Source organism: Artemia franciscana, chromosome 4, assembly GCF_032884065.1.
Source record: "Artemia franciscana chromosome 4, ASM3288406v1, whole genome shotgun sequence".
Lineage (NCBI taxonomy): Eukaryota > Metazoa > Arthropoda > Branchiopoda > Anostraca > Artemiidae > Artemia > Artemia franciscana.
Genome location: NC_088866.1, coordinates 45,631,635 through 45,651,325, shown reverse-complemented (window position 1 = coordinate 45,651,325; position 19,691 = coordinate 45,631,635). Strand labels below are relative to the sequence as shown.

The 19,691-nt window shown below is 37.6% G+C and overlaps 1 protein-coding gene across 4 annotated transcripts in view; it reads right to left on the bottom strand.

Annotated features, from left to right (window-relative positions):
* The window catches only part of LOC136026495 (7SK snRNA methylphosphate capping enzyme-like), a 69,800-nt gene that overhangs the window by 12,204 nt on the left and 37,905 nt on the right, over positions 1-19,691 (bottom strand). For all 4 annotated transcript variants that reach the window (XM_065703117.1, XM_065703120.1, XM_065703119.1 and 1 more), the window contains one exon: positions 5,285-5,503. In XM_065703117.1, the coding sequence (XP_065559189.1) occupies positions 5,285-5,503 (219 nt within the window). The remainder of the gene's footprint in view (positions 1-5,284; positions 5,504-19,691) is intronic.

Below are 19,691 nucleotides of genomic sequence, written 5' to 3'. Positions count from 1 at the left end.
GATTTTTACTTTTTTTTTACCAGAAAAAAGGTCAAGGATGCATGTTTGTTTTTTTCCCCAGGGGTAACTAATAATTTAAAAAAATAAAGATAGGGCTCATTTGAACGGAAATTATAAGTTCTAGGGCTCTTTTTAAGCAGTTTAACCATTTTGTCATGATAAAATGGCGTTTTTCGCCATTTTGTGGCATCAAACTACGACCTTGCCCAAAGGAGGGTCAAACAATGATAGATTGCAAATTCTGATAAATATAAAAGTATAAAAAAAACAGTCTGAGGGAGGGGAGAGGGAGGGTGAAGGCAGGAATTTATCTCCAATCTTCTTTTACTAAACTAAGCCTGAATGAGACGACTGTAGGGTTACAGTAGGGGGAGAGGTGGGTACAGCGGCGCAGTCTGCTAAAGTGGCGCACTTGATCCCACTGCCACCTGTAATTAGATTAAATTCTAAAAAAATAGCACTAGGAGGGCAGTCACATGGTCTATGATCGTCAGCCATTTTCAATTTTTTGGGACGATTGCAGTTTTTGAGGTATGTGATTAAGTGCTTTGAAAAATAAGATCTTGGACAAATGGAAAATATTTTTTGACTTTGCTAAGGTTTGTAGGCTACAAATAGTGTCGAATTCTGGCGAATATTAGTTCATCTGGAAGCTCCAACATTTCTAAACATAGTGCAGCCATCTGTTTGTCTCTCGGTCATTATTTCAAATTTTGGTTCACAAAATGGATAAAAGAGGGCATTTCGGCTACAGTGGCGCATTTTGGTGGAGGGTATAGTGGCGCACCCCGAAATTTTTTAAATTCATAAACTTCACGCGGTAGGTAGCCTGTATGATAGTTTTGACTTCTACTACTACTACTACAAACTCGTCGCAGCCTTAAGCCGCCTGAGACCGACACACTGGCGAACACTTCTCCTCCATACCACCCTGTTTAAGGCTTCTGCCCCCAAAGATTTTGGGTAATTTCTTATGATCTCGTCCCAGTCTAACGTGGGACATCCTGCCCCCCCTTCAGACCACTAAGTAGAACTAATCTAGGAATTCGATCGCCCAGGTTAGGCTGGGGTTCTAGGTTAAGCTCGGTTCAGGTTAGGCTACAAGTTCTAGAAGTTCAGTAGCCAAGGCTACATCCCCCAAACATTAAATATTGGTCTTTTGCAGAATGCCTAATGAAGCAGAGCATATGAAGCTTGCCGTGCACGCGGTACTGGAATTGAAGCTTTCACAACGGGCTGCTGCCAAAAAATACGAGATCCCAGAGACAACACTCTGTCGATATGTAAATAAGGCTTGCAACGCGTCGGACGATAAAAAGCTGACTTTAAAATTTGAGCCGAATTACCAAGTCCGTCAAGTGTTAACTGATGAACTTGAACAGCAACTTCACTATTATTTGATAAAGGCATGCAAAATGCACCATGGTTTGACACGGCTCAACGTCCGCCAATTCGCTTTCGAAATTGCAAAGATGAACCAATTGAAGGTGCCATCAACATGGCATGAGAAAAAGATGACGGGGAAAGACTGGTATTACAGTTACATGAAACGCTTCCCAGACCTGTCTATCCGCAAAGCAGAGGGAACAAGCTCGGCCGAAGCCACGGCATTCAACAGAACAACTGTAAACGAGTTCTATGACAACTTGGAGACTGTTATGAATAAGTTTAAGTTTCAGCCTAGTGATATTTATAACTTAGATGAGACGGGGGCAACAACAGTGCAGAGACCACCAAATGTGATAGCACCCAAGGGGCACAAACAGGTGGGCCAAGTGACTTCTGCTGAACGAGGCGAACTGACCACAGTCTGCTGCACCATCAATGCTCAAGGTAATTTCTTGCCACCTTACTTTGTCTTCCCAAGGAAAAGATTTGGCTCCCAGTTGATGAATGGTGCACCACCAGGCAGTGGCGGTAGCGGTTCTGCCAAAGGATGGATGACATCTGACATCTTCCTGCTTGTCCTTGAACACTTTGTGAAACATAACCGCTGTACAAAAGAGAGACCCATATTGCTGATAGAAGACAAACCACTCTTCTCATGTGTCGATCCAGGCCATTCAGTACTGCAAAGATTACGGGATAGTGGTTCTGACTTTGCCACACCACACCAGCGGAAAGCTACAGCCACTAGACAGAACAGTCTACAAATCATTCAAAAACTACTACAACATCGCCTGCAATGACTGGATGGTCAGCAGCCCCGGACAGACGATTGGCATCTCTATCATCGCTCACTTGTTGGAAAGGCCTTCCAACTCTCCTTCACACAGAAAAACATAGTCAGTGGCTTTGCTGCTACTGGGATTTTCCCCTTCAACCGCCTACTTTTCACAGATGACGATTTTCTCGCATCAGATGTGACCAACAGACCAGACCCTAATCCCAGCGCAGCTCCAGAGGCCAAAGAAGTCGAGCAAGAATTGAATAGTCATAACGAAGCGGGTCCAAGCTCTGCCTCCCCTACTGCCGTTACACCCGAAGCTGTAAGGCCCTACCAAAGAGCGCCCCCCAGGAAGCTACCAGAAGGAGCTCGGAAGAGGAAGAAAACCATCATTGCCGCGGATACCCCAGTGAAAGATGCTTTAGAGAAAGAATTCATGGAAAGGGAGGCAAAGAAAAAGGCCAAGACTTCTAAGATTAACCCCAACACAAGGAAAGCCGCTGTCCAAAAGCCAGTGCCAAAAAAACAGGATGTCCAACCTAAGAAAAAGGGCAGTGCTGTTCGATACTTCGCAAAATTTGACCGCAATTTCAAGAGAAACAGTCATGTAAAGACCCTGTTTTCTGATTCTTCGTCTGATGATGACTTTGGTGACTCTGCCACAAAAGGCAATAGTAGCTGTGATAGTGATGAAAGCCTCCACTGTGGCCTTGAAGACCAAAACGATTTTTTGTGTGACAATGAAGTTCATGTTGGAGATTATGTTCTTGTTTGCGAGGGGGAGATAAAAAAGAACAAAATTTACTCCGTGGGCAAAGTCCTCTCTGAGTTCAGCTTTGACATTGAGCTCATGTATATTAAGAGAATGGTTCCTTTCTACAAGTTCATCAGGACCAGTGAAAATTACACTTTCAGCAAGTCGAGTGTCGAAATGAAGCTACCTGCTCCGAATATTTCTGGTGGCACAGAAAGACAGGCGGAGCAACTGGTCTTCCCCAGTTCATTATTCATTCAGTTCATTATTTTTTATTTCCTTACTCATTATACGAAGTATTCATCTTTTAGGTATTTTCAGTTCATTATTTTGTACTTCCTTACTCATTAAACGAAGTATTCATCTTAGCAGTTTGATTGCGCCACTGTTCCAGATGGGGTGCGCCATAGTTCCCGCCTAGTCGGCAACAATGGCGCAAAAAGTGGCTGTCAGAAAACATGAATCCATCAAAAACTGGTTCAAAGAAGAAGTGTGAAATAAATCACCAGTGTAGAATAATAAACTGCCTGCACAACAGTTAAAAATCGTCCAAAAATGTTAATATTTGCCAAAGTTACGATGCTTTGACCTGAAAGTGCGCCACTGTACCCACCTCTCCCCTACCCTTCTTATTGCAGAAAAATATTTTCCTTTGTAACATACAAGATTGCACCCATATTCTTACCAGGAAAAAATGGATTGGGGGAAGGGGGCTCATGAGCATAGTCAGGACACTTATATGTAGGGAGATGTAGGTGACACCAGAAACTTCGTTTCAACGACGTTTAAGCGGAGACATCGGGTTTTATGTTTGTTCTATTTTATATTAGACAGTAGGTGGCAAAAACAGTGAGTCCAAGCAGAAAGAATTCCAAGTAAAGGGCAACCCTTGTCAATAGAAATATGAAACCTACGAAAGTTTCAATTAAAAAATATGTAGCAACATAATTTATTATTTATGCTGATTCTAAATATGCAAAACGCATTAATTTGAAAATGCTCATTAAGAGGTATTCGGACCTGAAAATTTGAATATTTTTGTAAGCAGTAAATGAAGTCCCCCAAAGAAGGGTGCCATCTTCATTGAATCTATGCAGTGAAATTCAACAGGTAAGATCGATCTAAAGGTACTATCTGGAAGATATGAAATTTTGCTTTTTTTTATAAAAAATATACATGTATGAATACACTGAATGATATAAATATAAATATATATATATATATATATATATATATATATATATATATATATATATATATATATATATATATATATATATATATATATATATATATATATATATATATATATATATATATATATATATATTGAAAAGAGAAATCACCAATGCAACAGCACAAACACATTAAAAAAAAAAAAAAAAAAAAAAAAAAGAGACAGGGAAGGAGAAAAGGAAGACTGTTTTCCTACGTTAGTGATTAATATAGACCAGCACTTGAATGAGGCCTTAACCCTACTCATCAGTACAATCACATAGGCGAAACAGCATAGCCATACACTACATATATATATATATATATATATATATATATATATATATATATATATATATATATATATATATATATATATATATATATATAATACATATATATATATATATATATATATATATATATATATATATATATATATATATATATATATATATATATATATATATATATATATATATAAATATAAATTCGAATGCCATCTTCATTGAATATATGCAGTGACATTCAACATGCAAGACAGATCTAAAGGTACTATCTGGAAAATGTTAAATTTTTGCTTTTTCTAAGATATACATAAATGAATACACTGAATGAATATATATTTGCTGTGTAATTTGGATAATTACGCTTGATTTCGAAAAGCAAATGCGCTAAACGAGCTGTTTATTCTCGAAGCATTAATGTGCAAAAATTAAATTTTGACTTAAAGAGTGGAGTTCGAGGGTAGATCTCCTTGCAATTGGAGTAAGCCTGATTATACTATGAAAATGAACAAAAATCAAATAAATAAAAACAATTTTTCTGAAATAAAAGCAAAGAGCAACATTAAAACCAAAACCAAACATAAATTATTCTGAATATCAGGAATGCTGTCTTCTCCTCAAACTTCCACTTTTTCTGGGTAAAGAGTGGGACTTCGAGTAGAGTAGAGGCTAGGAAAAAGTTGCTAAGCTGTGTTGGCCACATAGACGAGTTATTAGCAGCAGCAATAGTTATTTACAGATGACCGAAAGTTAAAAACCCAGAGTCAAAACTAATTCAGTGACTTCAAGCAACAATTCATAATAAACATACTTAGAAACGTTAAAATAAGCAAAGAAAAGTAAAAAATAAGGGAAACTTACATCTAACTTTTTTTTGCTTTTGTAAGAACGCCAGTCTTGAGGCTCCAAATACAATTTCCCTCCGGGTTTTAATTGTTTGAATGCCCGTTTAAAGAGTCGCTCAACTCCTTCATCGCCCCAATTCAGGTGAACCCACTTGGTCACACTCAGACACAATATGGTGTCGTACTGAGGACTCTCTAACGATAGCAGATCATCAGACACCAATACATAATTACTCTGAAATTAATAAAATGTTTAGAATAGAATATACTTTAATAAAACAGAAACACAAGGGTTTAATCGACATAACTGAAGCGAATTTTTTGAATAGCTCAGCCCCTCTCCCTCCAAAGTTACAAAAATTGATACTTTTGAATATTTTTGGCCTTCTAGGGGGATGAAAGTGAACCGAACTGAACAAGACCGTCGATTAAATCACAGAGACAATTTGTGCTGCTTAAAAAAAAAAAAAAAAAAAAAAAAAAAAAAAAAAAAAAAAAAAAAAAAAAAAAAAAAAAAAAAAAAAAAAAAATGTCACTTATAATCAGGGTGGAAAACTGACTACTTCCTACCATGTTTAAACTGTTTAAATGATTGCCCAAAAATCAAATAGCTTTTTCATAACGAAAAGTCAGGTGGACCCCGTAAATTACAACCAAAGAAAAAAGGTACATAATATACAGGACCAACAAGCATATTCTGTAACTCTTGGTGCACACTCATGTGATTATTTTTTTTTCAGGCAAAATGGTTCATGGATGCAGGAAAATCGCAAAAAATATTCATACAGGGACGGTTCGTTAAGGTTGTTGAGACATTAAAACTAGCACGAGATATTAAAAAAGTATATGAATAGGAACAAGTCAAACTATGTTCTAGAAGTCAAGACTTGACTTTTTTTTTTACTTCTGTTTACATATTAAACAAAAACTATTGTAGACATAATCACTACGCTAGGGAAAAATATAAATTCTGATAACGCGTAGCGATTAACTACATAAATACTCCTAAAAGTATCCTAAACTAATAATAATAATGAAAAAACTACATAAATATTCCAAGAGGCATCCTAGACTAATTAAATAATAACATAAAAGGAAAAAACACCCCCAGGGTAGCAACCACCATCCAAATACAACTCCATCCACCATCACCCCTTCATCCTATTCCTCCTTTCAGACCCTATAACCGACTCACATCCCCCCTCCCCCCAAAAAAAGGCTGCTCAGTCACCCTAACACTCACAGGAAGCGAATTCTATACAGAAGGACCAAGATCCTTCAAAGTAAAAAGAGATCTTATATATTTCCAATATCCACAACCAAGCTATCACATGTTCTTGTACCATTATCATGAACACATTTCTGAAACGGTAAAAGTCATAAATGTTTTCGAGACTAGATTATGCACGGAATTAAACACAAACATCGCCGCTTGATAGTCCCTTATCAGTCCAACAATAAGTAGACTTAAGGCATGCACTGGTGTCTTTCACATTTTTTACGTACTTCCCAATTATTCTTGCTGCTTTGTTTTGTAGAATTTTTACACGCTTGAAATTAACATAATAGTTGATGTTCCAAACTAAACACCCGTATGATATATGCGGGTAGATTATTGTAAAATATATCTTGAGAAGAGTACGTTCCGGCAGAATATGTTTCAGTATTCTGAGAATGCCAACTTCAAATGCAATTTTGGCGGAAATAATGTCGCTATGATGCTTCCACGAAAGATTAGAATCAATAATAGAAGCCAAGGTACCATAGTGATTTAAATTGTACAACAGGCTTTACACACAATAGGACTAGCATTTACCAACAGAATCACGCACTATACAGAATGTCAGTAAAAACGTCTTTTTAACATACACACACAGCAAACCTAAACTCGTAAACGGCTCCAGTCTTCTCAGAGGATTATTAGCTTTTACTATTGAATCATCGGCTAATTTTGCAAATACTGTTAGCGCAGTGTAATCCGCAAAAGAAGTAACACATACATCCTGCAAATAAAAGCGCATGCTGTCCGCTTAAACTAGATAAAGTGAAGGGCCCTGCACAGAGCCCTGAGGTGCATCACACTTCACAGGAAAAGATTGATGAGACTACATCATTTAAATCGACTTTAAGGGACCTACAGTAAAGATAGCGCTCAAACCATCTTAGACAAACTCCATTTATTCTAAGACTTCTCATTCGATGAAGCAACGCGGAAGCCATTTTCTTTTTTCAGTGAAAGAAAATGTCAGAATTCATGTGGGATTAGCGAGGGTTGTCGATTTTCAGAAATCAAGCATACCATTTGGCTAAGTACCAAGTGTGGCGAAGCTGTGCCAAAAGTGCAGCACACGTGGCACTCCAGGAAGTACACCAGGTGGTGGAATGTGGGCAACTTCCTGGTGATTATTAAATTTTGAGCTAAGTTTCATTAATTAATTTTGAGTAAGCCCAAAAACATCGTGTGACACATGGGTTCACATTAAAATCATGCGCAAAACCACAAAAAGATTTATTGTAAACCTTCCCTTCTAGAGTTTTTTGGAGGGAGTGATCCTTCAAAGCCATTTCAGTGAGAGATATCCTTCATAGATGCATATAGGTCCGGCCTATAGGGGATTATTGAGTTTTTTTTCCTGTAGGGAAGGGGAGATTAAAACACAGAAGAGTGTTTTGAAAACTTCAACTGTAAGACAGTTGCTTCTGATCAATCGCAGGTGGTGGGAATCGTCTCTTAGGCGCAAAAAGAATTCTAAAAGGGGAGGGTGTTGGAGAGGGACAATTCTGATTTATTAAGTTTAATAAAGTCAAATTCTATGGGAGAAATGGAAGATACGCACCAAGAACATAAACAAGAACACAAAAAAGAGAAGTTGCTGGGCATTTTTTTTCGGGGGGGAGGGGGAAGAGTGGGGCCCATCGTAACGATCTTTGATAGAGAATCCCTAATAGGTGCATACTGGTTTACCCCTTTAGGGAATCCAGGTTTTTCACTTGTAAGGGGTTAAGCACGAAGCAGTGCATTTTTAACCTTATTTTGGGAGGGGGAGGGTCCTTCATATTAATCCTAGGAGACATTAATCAGTTCAAGGGTGTGCAAGTCCCTCACAAATTTATTATGTTGCTTCATCATATGAACCTCGACAGCATTCAGGCCATTTGAAATCTCTGCATTGGTTTCGATAACGAATTGTGGAATTAAGATCACAGTGTATTGAATTAAGCAAGGACCAAAAAAGAACAAGACAAGAAAAAGGAAAGATATTGCACAACTATGTATTCATATATGTGTATTTATGTTAAAATATATTTAGACTTATATATATATATTGCTTAACATGACATAGCTGTAAATATTTTTACATGACCGACACATATTATATATCAGTAAAATTATATTATCTTCTAAATGGTTTATTTGGGTTGGCGTTTTGACGCCAAGACAATTTAGATAGTGCCTAAGACAGTTTTGTGTTGGCGTCTGATGACCAGCTATTATTAGAGACTCCTCAGTACGATGTCGTGTTGCGTATCATCTGTGACAAGTTGTCCTATTACTGTTTTTTATATTATGAAGTTTAGCCTGTGATCATTGCATTGTGACCACAAACAAAATGAATACAAATACAAATGTCAATCTGAGCAATTTTCGAGTAACCGATAAATTTGAGGCTTGTGTTCTTCTGTGTTCAGTTCCTTCAAAGAATTTTTTCATGAATGCACTTGTTCTCAATAAGTAAGCTTATTGAGAACATTTTAACTTCAAAAGACCTTAAGAAGTACTAAAAAATTGTGTTATGATTACTTATCAGTTTTAAACTTTAAAAATTATCCCACTGCAGCGTCTTCACGGAAAAACGACCGTTCTTGCCTCCGTTTTTCACCCATTTTTCGCAGTAAATTCTTGTGTCATGGCAATCCGAAAGCTGTGTCAAACTCTGATTTCTGAATTAAAACCTTTTTTGTACCATACAATGGAAACAGTCATCCATTAATATACTACCAAGGACGTGATGATAATTAAAAAAAAACATTTAATCTGCAAGGCCCGGGGGACAATCAGAGGGAAACGAACATTGAAAACAGGAATTATATTATTAGTTAGACATAACTAGCCCAGGCTAATACAGGCTCGCCTTTTCATTGTCTTTTCTTGAAAAGGGACCACGGCAGAGATTAACTTGCAAGGACGTAATCGTGGTGATTCAACTGAAACAGAAATCGGACTTGCTTCAATAATCAAATATCTTTGAAAAGACCTAGTACCTACTGTTACGAGAAAATTTGTATCCTGGGATACTCTGGCATCAGCAAATTGATCCAGATTACAAGAGTATTGCAATAACGTTGTCACATTTGTCACACTTATGTGGAAAAACTGAAGATTTTCAGGCACGGAGAAATTTACATTAAATTGCTTATTGAGCAAAAAATGGCAATTTTAGAATAATTGTATATATTTTGACAAGGGATTACACCAATTCAAAAAACTTAAAAACTAAAATCAAAAGATTATTTTTAACCTTATTAAGAAATCGCTTAATTATTAAGAAATAGATTAAACCTTATTAGAAATCGCTGTTAGAAATCGGACTTGCTTGAATAATCCAAAATTCTTTTTGTAAAGACTGTAGAATGAAAAGAAATTAAATTGCTTAAAGAGGAAAAAAGAGGGAATTGCAAAAATATTTGTATATATTTTGACAAGGGATTACAGCAATTCAAAAACCTTTAAAAAGAAAACCAAAAGTCTGAAGCTTAAGAGAAATCGCAGTTAGAAATCGAACTTGCTTCAGCAGTCAAATAACCAAAATCAAATAATAATAAATAACCAATAATCAAATAATCCATGCCTGCCGAGTGCAAACTCCCAGTACTATAAATATATATAGGCCTATATAAAGTGTACAGCACCTCCAAGAAATGAAACTACAATACTTTTCGTGACTAAAGTCGTTAAGGAAAAGAGCAAGTCTTTAATTACTTAATAAAAGGATTGCCAAGAATTAAAAATGTGAAAAGAAAGTGAATGACCGAATTACTATGCAATACCAATTTAAGAGGCGATATTTGGCAAACGCAAGTGCATTGCATACTATCTCTCAAAATTTATGAACCATATCAAGAAAGAAAAAAACTTGAGAAACAAGTCGTCCAGCTTTTGTTTGCTCTTAAGGCATGAATGTTTGCCAACTATTTTGGAAAACAATGAAAAAAAAATTAAACTGTTTAAACAAGAACAATTACGAAATCAAAACAAACATAGATTGGCTTATCGAAAGTAGTATCCCATCTCTGCTTTTAAGCACCCACTACCCCCATTACTTTACGAGGAGAGGTATCCGGATACTTTAAGTGCCCGATATCCCGTCATTTCGAAAACACATGCTATTATCGCAATTCCTGGTTTTACAGGAAATTTTTGGAAATACATCGGAGATATTTTTTTGTGAAACATCGCCAAGAATACTAGCGCACAGTGCTCCGTCATTCCTACGACACACATGGTATTATCGCAATTTCCGGTTGATAAGGGAATTTTTTGGATGCCATAGCCAGATATTCTTTCTGAAACACCGCCACGAATACAAGCGCAAAGTATCCCATCATTCCTACGGCACACACGATGTTACCGCAAATGGAAATGCATGCCAGCTATTCTTTCTGAAACATATCCACCAATACAAGCGCACGGTGTCCCATCATTCCTATGACACATATGGTGTTACTACAGTTTCTGGCTGATAAGTAATATTTCTGGAAATGCATGTCAGATATTCTTTCTTAAACATCGCCAAGAATCAAAGCGCATTACCCCGTTATCTCAGCAAAACATTTTGACATTAACTATTGAAAACATTTTGACATTAACTATTGACCCACCGAGATATTTTCACATTTTTCTCGGTGAAATGGGTTTTTGGATAAAAGCAGCCTGGCGCACGATACCCATCAAGTGGTTATTGATATAAAAGTTTGACGGTGAGTTACTTAGTAGCACAGTTCCACACACATTTGATTAATTTACATTGTTCCAAGTTGGAAAAACGTTTTAATATTTTTAAAAATGAGTGGTTTTACACTAATACAACTTGAGGGAGTTGACAGTCACCATATGAAAACAAGAGATCCCAATATAGCAGTTGAAATTGAAAAGGATAATCGACTAACATTTGAGTGGTATGAGATGTTTGGTAAATATGTTATATCTTTGAGTAAATCTAAGTCGGAAGAACAAACATATTTCGCGGCAAAAGTGAATATAATGTATATAACAAGATAACAAAATGTAATTGCGGCGACATTGAGGAAAACGGATTGACTCACCGAATGAAAAGAGTAAAAATGCATATAACTCTTTTATTACATTTCTGACAATAAAACAAGTTTTATAATGATTTTTTTGTTATAGATATTTTAGTTGATCGTTTACTCCTCCCTCCCTGGGAGACCAATAGCTGGTGGGAGTGTGCAGAAGCAGAAAGCTTGTAATTGTTACTTTAGTTTATAATTGGCAGTGGGAGTGCCAAGAACAAAAATGAATGGACTTGAGAAACAGAAAATCTTACGGAATCTTGTAACATTAGAAAAGAATTTATATCTATACGATCAATCGCAAAATATTCTCTGAAAAAATGCTTGACATTATCACGGAAAATGATTCTCCAACTTTGGATTACTGTATAAGGCTTTTACGTTGTAGGCAAAATGCGTTTATTCATTTTATTGACGTAGTAATTGAAACGAGACAAAATGATATAGTGCATCTGCTTTTTAACTCAACCAAAATTCATTCAAGTTTCCATGATGATCTTTCAATCTCTGCTTTTTTCGTTAGAGCAGTCGACAATTTAAAACAAATCCTGTCCAAAACAGATATAAATTGTTTTAGTGTTACTCGATTACACCTCTCTCTCTCTTTCTTTCTAGAATTAAAAAGAACATTCCTGTTGTTCAAAAGTTCGTTTTTATGGCACTTGGTATTAACCAAGTGACATATAGCAGTCGCCAATTCTGTCGGTCTGTCTGTCGGTCTGTCGGTCCCGGTTTTGCTACTTTAGGCACTTCCAGGTAAGCTAGGACGATGAAATTTGGCAAGCGTATCAGGGACCGGACCAGATTAAATTAGAAATAGTCGTTTTCCCGATTTGACCATCTGGGGGGAGTGGGGGCCCGGTTAATTCGCAAAAATTGAAAAAATGAAGTATTTTTAACTTATCAGCGGGTTTTTGGATCTTAATGAAATTTGATGTTTGGAATGATATTGTGTCTTAGAGCTCTTATTTTAAATCCCGACCGGATCTGATGACATTGGGGGGAGTTGGAGGGGGAAAACCTAAAGTCCCGGTTTTGCTACTTTAGGCACTTCCAGGTAAGCTAGGACGATGAAATTTGGCAAGCGTATCAGGGACCGGACCAGATTAAATTAGAAATAGTCGTTTTCCCGATTTGACCATCTGGGGGGGGGAGTAGGGGCCGGTTAATTCGGAAAAATAGAAAAAATGAAGTATTTTTAACTTATGAGCGGGTGATTGGATCTTAATGAAATTTGATGTTTGGAATGATATTGTGTCTCAGAGCTCTTATTTTAAATCCCGACTGGGTCTGATGACATTGGGGGGAGTTGGAGGGGGGAAACCTAAAATCTTGGAAAACACTTAGAGTAGAGGGATCGGGATGAAACTTGATGGGAAAAATAAGCGCAAGTCCTAGATACATGATTGACATGATCAGAACTTATTTGCTCTCTTTGGGGTAGTTGGGGGGGGGGGGGGGGTAAGTCTTAAAAATTAGAAAAATGAGGTATTTTCAACTTACGAACGGGTGATCGGATCTCAATGAAATTTGATGTTTAGAAGGATATCGTGTCTTAGAGCTCATATTTTAAATCCCGACCGGATCTGGTGATGGGGACGGGGAGTTGGGAGGGGGAAACCTAAAACTTGGAAAACACTTAGAGTGGAGGGATCGGGATGAAACATGGTGGGAAAAATGAACACGAGTCCTAGATAGATGATTGACATAAACGGAACGGATCCGCTCTCTATTGGGTAGTTGAGGGGGGGGGGGGGTAATTCTGAAAAATTAGAAAAAATGAGGTATTTTTAACTTACGAACGGGTGATTGGATCTCCATGAAATTTGATTTTTAGAAGGATATCGTGGCTCAAAGTTCTTATTTTAAATCCTGACCGGATCTGGTGACATTGGGGGAAGTTTGGGGTGGGGAGACCTAAAATGATGGGAAACGCTTAGATTGGAGGGATTGGGATGAAACTTGGTTGGAAAAATAAGCAAAAGTCTTGCATACGTAATTACATAATTGGAACGGATCCGCTCAATTGCGGGGGGGGGGGAGGGGGGAATTCTGAAAAATAAGAAAAATAACGTATTTTTAACTTACGAAGGAGTGATCGGATCTTCATGAAACTTCATATTTAGAAGGACCTCGTAACTCCGATATCTTATTTTAAATCTCAACCGGATCAAACGTAATTGGGGGGGGGGGGGCAGTTGGGGGGGACCGGAAATCTTAGAAAATACTTAAAGCGGTGAGATCAGGATGAAACTGGATGGGAAGAATAGAAACCTGTCTAAGATACGTGACTGACATAACTGGACCGGATCTGCTCTCTTTGTGGAATTGGGAGGGGGGAGGTAATTTTGAAAATTGAGGGTATTTGTAACTTACGAAAGGGTGACCAGATCTTAATGAAATTTGATATTTAGAAGGATCTTGTGCTATAAAGTTCTAATTTCAAATTCCGACCAGATCCTGTGACATTCGGGGGAGTTGGAAGGGCGGATCCGCTCTCTTTGGGGGAGTGGGGGCGAGGGTTAATTCTGAAAGATTATAAAAATGAGGTATTTCCTTAGGTTCTTTAGGATTCTTTAGGTTCTGACCTTCTCACAAGTACCCAAATGAGCTCTTGGCTCTTCAACCTCGTACCATATGAGCTCTCGGCTCTTCCGACCTCGTCACAAGTGCCATATGAGCTCTTAGCTCTTGTTATTTGGTGGTGTGAGAAATATTAGAGTGAAAAAATGTCCTACACATGTACATTATCTTTGTATACAAAGATATTTGTATACAAAAGGCAGCTTGTCATCGTGTGATAACTACACTACAGTTGATGACTAAAACGAACAAGAGCTAAGAGCTCATATGGCACTTGTAACGAGGTCGGAAGAGCCAAGAGCTCATATGGTATGAGCTCTAGCAGAATTCTAAGAATCAATAGATTGCTTTAAAAGGAAAATCAGAGGCTTAACGCCGGTCGGGATTTCAAATAAGAGCTCTGAGTCACGAGGTCCTTCTAAGCATAAGAAATCATTAAGATCCGATCACCCACACGCAAGTTAAAAATACCTCAATTTTTCCTCTCCCTTCAGTCCCCCAGATGTTCGAATCGGGGAAAACGACTTTATCAAGTCAATTTGTACAACTCCCTGACAAGCCTATTGTTCATCGTCCTAGCACGTCCAGAAGCACCAAACTCACAAAAGCACTGAACCCCACCATTTAACTCTCCCAAAGAGAGCGGATCCAGTCCGGTTACGTTAGTAACGTATCTACGACATTTATAAGCATTTTCCAAAATTTCTGGTTCCCCCTCCAGCTCCCCCCAATGTCAACAGGTCTGGTCGGGACACAAGAGCTCTGAGACATGAGTTCCTTCTAAATATCAAATTTCCTTAGGATCCGGTCACCTGTTCTTAAATTAAAAATACCCCAATTTTTCTAACTTTTCCAAATTAACAACCCCCAACCCCCCAAAGAGAACGGATCCGTACCAATTATGTCAATCTCGTAGCTATAACTTGTGCTTATTCTTGCCATCAAATTTCATCCCAATATCTCCACTCTAAGCGTTTTCCAAGCTTTCCGGTTTTCAATATTTCTGTTTCCCCCTCCAACCCTCTATGTCCCCGGATCTAATTCTAATTGAAGATGGAGCATCTGAGACATGGGAGTCTTCTCCATGCCAAGTTTCATTGAGATCCGATCACCCATTCGTAAGATACCTCGATTTCACGTTTTCCAGGAATTCCGGCTTCCCACTCCAACTCCCTTCAATGTCACCGGATCTGGTCGGGATTTAAAATGAGTTTTAAAGCACAAGATCCTTTTAGATATCAAATTTCATTAAGATCTGATCACCCGTTCTTAAATTACAAAAACCTCATTTTTTTCTAATTTTTCAGAATTACTCCCCCCCCCCCAAACTCCACCAAAGAGAGCGGATCCGGTCCGGTTATGTCAGTCACCTATCTTGGACTTGTGCTCATTCTTTCCACCAAGTTTCATCCCGATCTCTCCGCTTTAAGCGTTTTCCAAGATTTTCGGTCCCCCCCCCCCAATGACACTGGACCCGGTCGGGATAAAAAATAAGAGGTATGAGTTTCGAGGTCCTTCTAAATATGAAATTTCATTAAGATACGTTCACTCTTTCGCAAGTTAAAAATACCTCATTTTTTCTATTTTTTTAAATCAACCTCCCCCAAAGAGAGCAGACCCGTTCCGAAAATTTCAATCCCGTAACTATAACTTGTGCTTGTTTTTCCCACCAAGTTTCATCCCGATCCCTCCATTCTAAGCATTTTCTAAGAGTTTAGGTTCCGCCCCCAAACATCCCCTTCACCGGATAAGGTTGAAATTTAATATAAGAGCTCTGAGACATGAAACCCTTCCAAACATCAAATTTCATCAAGATCCGATCAATCCTTCGTAAGTTAAAAATACCTAATTTTTGTAATTTTTCAGAATTTACCCTCCGCCCATTCCCCGAAAGAGAGCGGATCCGTCCCGGTTATGTCAATCACGTATCTAAGACTTGTACTTATTTTTCCCACCAAGTTTCATCCCAAACCCTCCACTCTAAGCGTTTTCCAAGATTTTATGTTCCCCCCTCAATTCCCCCCAATGTCACCGGATCCAAGTGAAATTTAAAATAAGAGCTCTGAGACACGATATCCTTCCAAACTTCAAATTTCATTAAGAACTGATCACTCCTTCGTAAGTTAAAGATATCTAATTTTTCTAATTTGTTCAGAATTAACCCCCCCCCCAAACAGAGCGGATCCATTCCGGTTATGTCAGTCACGTATCTAGGACTTATGCTTAATTTTTCCACCAAGTTTAATCCCGATCCCTCTACTCTAAGCGTTTTCCAAGATTTAAGGATCATCCTCCTCAATTCCCCCCAATGTCAACAGATCAGTCGGGATTTAAAATAAGAGCTCTGAGACACCACATCCTTCCAAACTTCAAATTTCATTAAGATTCGATCACTCCTTCGTAAGTTAACATATCTTATTTTTCTATTTTTTTCAAAAATAACCCCCCCCCCCCAACTCTCCCAAACAGAGCAGATCCGTTCTGGTTATATCAATAACATATCTAGGACTTCTTCTTGTTTTCCCACCAAGTTTCATCCCGATCACTCCACTCTAAGCGATTTCCAGGATTTTAGGTCCCCCCGATGTCACCAGATCTGGTCGGGATTTAAAAAAAGAGCTCTGAGACACGACATCCTTCCAAGCATCAACTTTCATTAAGATCCCATCACCCGTTCGTAAGTTAAAAATACTTCATTTTTTCTATTCTTTTCGAATTAACCGGCCCCCACTCCTTCCCCCCAGATGGTCAAATCTGGAAAACGACAATTTCTAATTTAATCTGGTGTGGTCCCTGATACACATGCCAAATTTCATCGTCCTAGCTTGCCTGGAAGTGCCTGAAGTAGCAAAACCGGGACAGACAGACAGGCCGACAGACAGACCGACAGAATTTGCGATCGCTACATGTCTCTTGGTTAATACAAAGTTCCATAAAAAACATAGATTATGCAATTTATGTAAATTGCACAGATAGGCTGTACAAATTAAGGATTTTAATTCCTGACTTGAACAGACTTATGAAACTCACCCTAAGGGATACATGTGCTCCAATTGTCACTATGATAAGTGCAATCAATGGGATAATACTTACCCTGGAATGACTGAAAAAGTTTCAATTGTAAAAACATCAAAAGAGCATAGTATCCACGTCATCGTTGTGAGGACAATGGTAGATATGATTATAAGCTTACCGATTTTTATTTGGTTGTTACAGATAGTGATTCTTCATATGAGAATATCATGAGTAACATTACTTCAAATAGACAAATAGAAACATGTGGATTTTACAGTATGAATCATAATAGTATCATTGACTTCACAAAGAGATATAATAAAAATGAGTTGCATTATATTGTGGACAATGTGACCCAGACTGCACACCAAGATCAGTACAAGTTGCACCCCAATGTTCCGCCACCACTAATCACGGTCGACGACGACCACCTAAATGACGAAAAAGAAGGAGAAATGTAAAAAGGAGAAATGTAAAAGATAAAAGACAAAAAACTTTTTTGTACATATATATTTTATTAATAAACAAATTTACAAACATTATTAGAACATTTTATTATTAGAGCTCTGAAACCAATATTACAAAGATGGGACAGGATATTTTCTGTTATGAAGTCATTCAATCGAGAATTGTCTCCATAAATATTGAAATATTCATTGTAAGTGTAGTCACGACATCGAAAAATAAAATATAATATTCCATGAAAACCACAGCTTCTGGTTGATAAATATTGAACTCGCTTCCGATTTTGAATAATTGATTTCGCACTTCTTTCAAGGAAGTTTTTGATGTGAGGTGTGTAGAATCCATAAAGTAGGCCAAGAAGATCAAAAAAGCTATATTCTTCGCTGTTTGAAAGATGCATAGGCAAGGCCAAGTCTGTAGAGTAGATGGTTAACTATTAACAATGATAATGGTATTTTAGCACTATGAATATGTTCATGGGAATCCAAGGGTATGTAACAGGATTTGTATTTGGACAGGCGGGGATCCAAGTTAAATACATCGATTATTTGATTGGTAATCATGATGCCAAGTCTAATAGAACACTACCGTCGGGGCTAGTTTCCCAATAGGTTTCAAATTGAGTTAGTGAGATTAATACTCAACTTTCCGTCAACGATTTGGCAAAGGCCAACTTTAAATGTACAGTGCCCGTATGCACAATACTCTTATCTTGAGTACCAGACAAGTCCATAACAACGACATCGTGACTTTTTACGAACTTCGTATCGGTTATACAATTTTCAAAAAGTTGTGAATCCCCATCCGTGGATTACATTTTCAATTCGTAAAGAGTCCTAAAGGATTTATCAAAGGATAAATTGTAGAGAGGAATTCCATTTATTTTACATACAAGAGAGTCCAAACATTACAAATTCGTGTGGATACTTTGTCCATGATCCTATGACACAGACACTTTTCACGAAGGTCAAAGCAAGTTTTGAAGGAATTTTATCACTGATAAATGAAGAGTAGGAATAGGTACTTGAACAGGTGGCAATATATCGCTGATTTGTGATTGTGAGGAACGAGCAGTTAGACATTATTTTCAGAGACTTTTAATTTTTCAGTTGCCAAAGCAACAGAAATCATAACCAATTGTTTTCGTATATAAATTATTGCGGAAGTGATAATGACATTTGCATCGGGTGATGTATCAAGTGTTTTCTCAATATGAGATTTGACGGAGAGAGTTGTAACTTTACGTCAATTTTAACAGGAGGAGGCAACGATTGAGGCATACTAAACGCTTCATGATTTATTCTACTAACTAAATGATACTCCTTGCTGAACGCCCAAGTGAGTTTACCATCAGTATCAACATTCGATCTATAATCATAGCCGATCGCCATACCTCTCAATTCATTATAGGAATTTAGGGTCATCAACATGGATTGTATGAAGATGCATAGTTTGATAGATTGTTGCTAGTGCTCACAAATCAGTAGCGATGGGAGTTTGATTTTCAGATTTTTTCATCAGCACAACTTTTAAATCAATACAAGTGGATGATAAATCAATGAAATAGTCTTCATTGGAATAAATTCTGAAATGTACTTTTTCAGAGAGCGGTGATTGCGGGTAGAATTATTCATAGTAACCATTATTTACACTTATATCAATCTACAATTTCTGCAATGAAAAGATTGCAGAATCCTTTGAACTTTTTCAAAGATGAAAAAATCCTTTCCGATTTCTTGGTTTCTTTTTCTTCTTTAACAAGAGTGATGCCATTCGTTTTTGACCTGAGTAGAGACTAATAATTGATTGAGGCGTTTCTAGACCTTTTTAAACCTTTTCTACTTTGTCTTGATTTCAATCGCTCACCAAGGGATATATAAATATCTGAATTTATTTGGACCTGAAATTTTGCGAGACACTTTCATTAAAATCTTTACCAGCCCCTTCAATCGTGTAGTGTAGAGGATGAAAAATCCGCGGTTACCAGAGCAACACATTTTTAACACAAGCAGCGCAAAGCGAAACAGCTCAGGAAACCAATGGCCAAG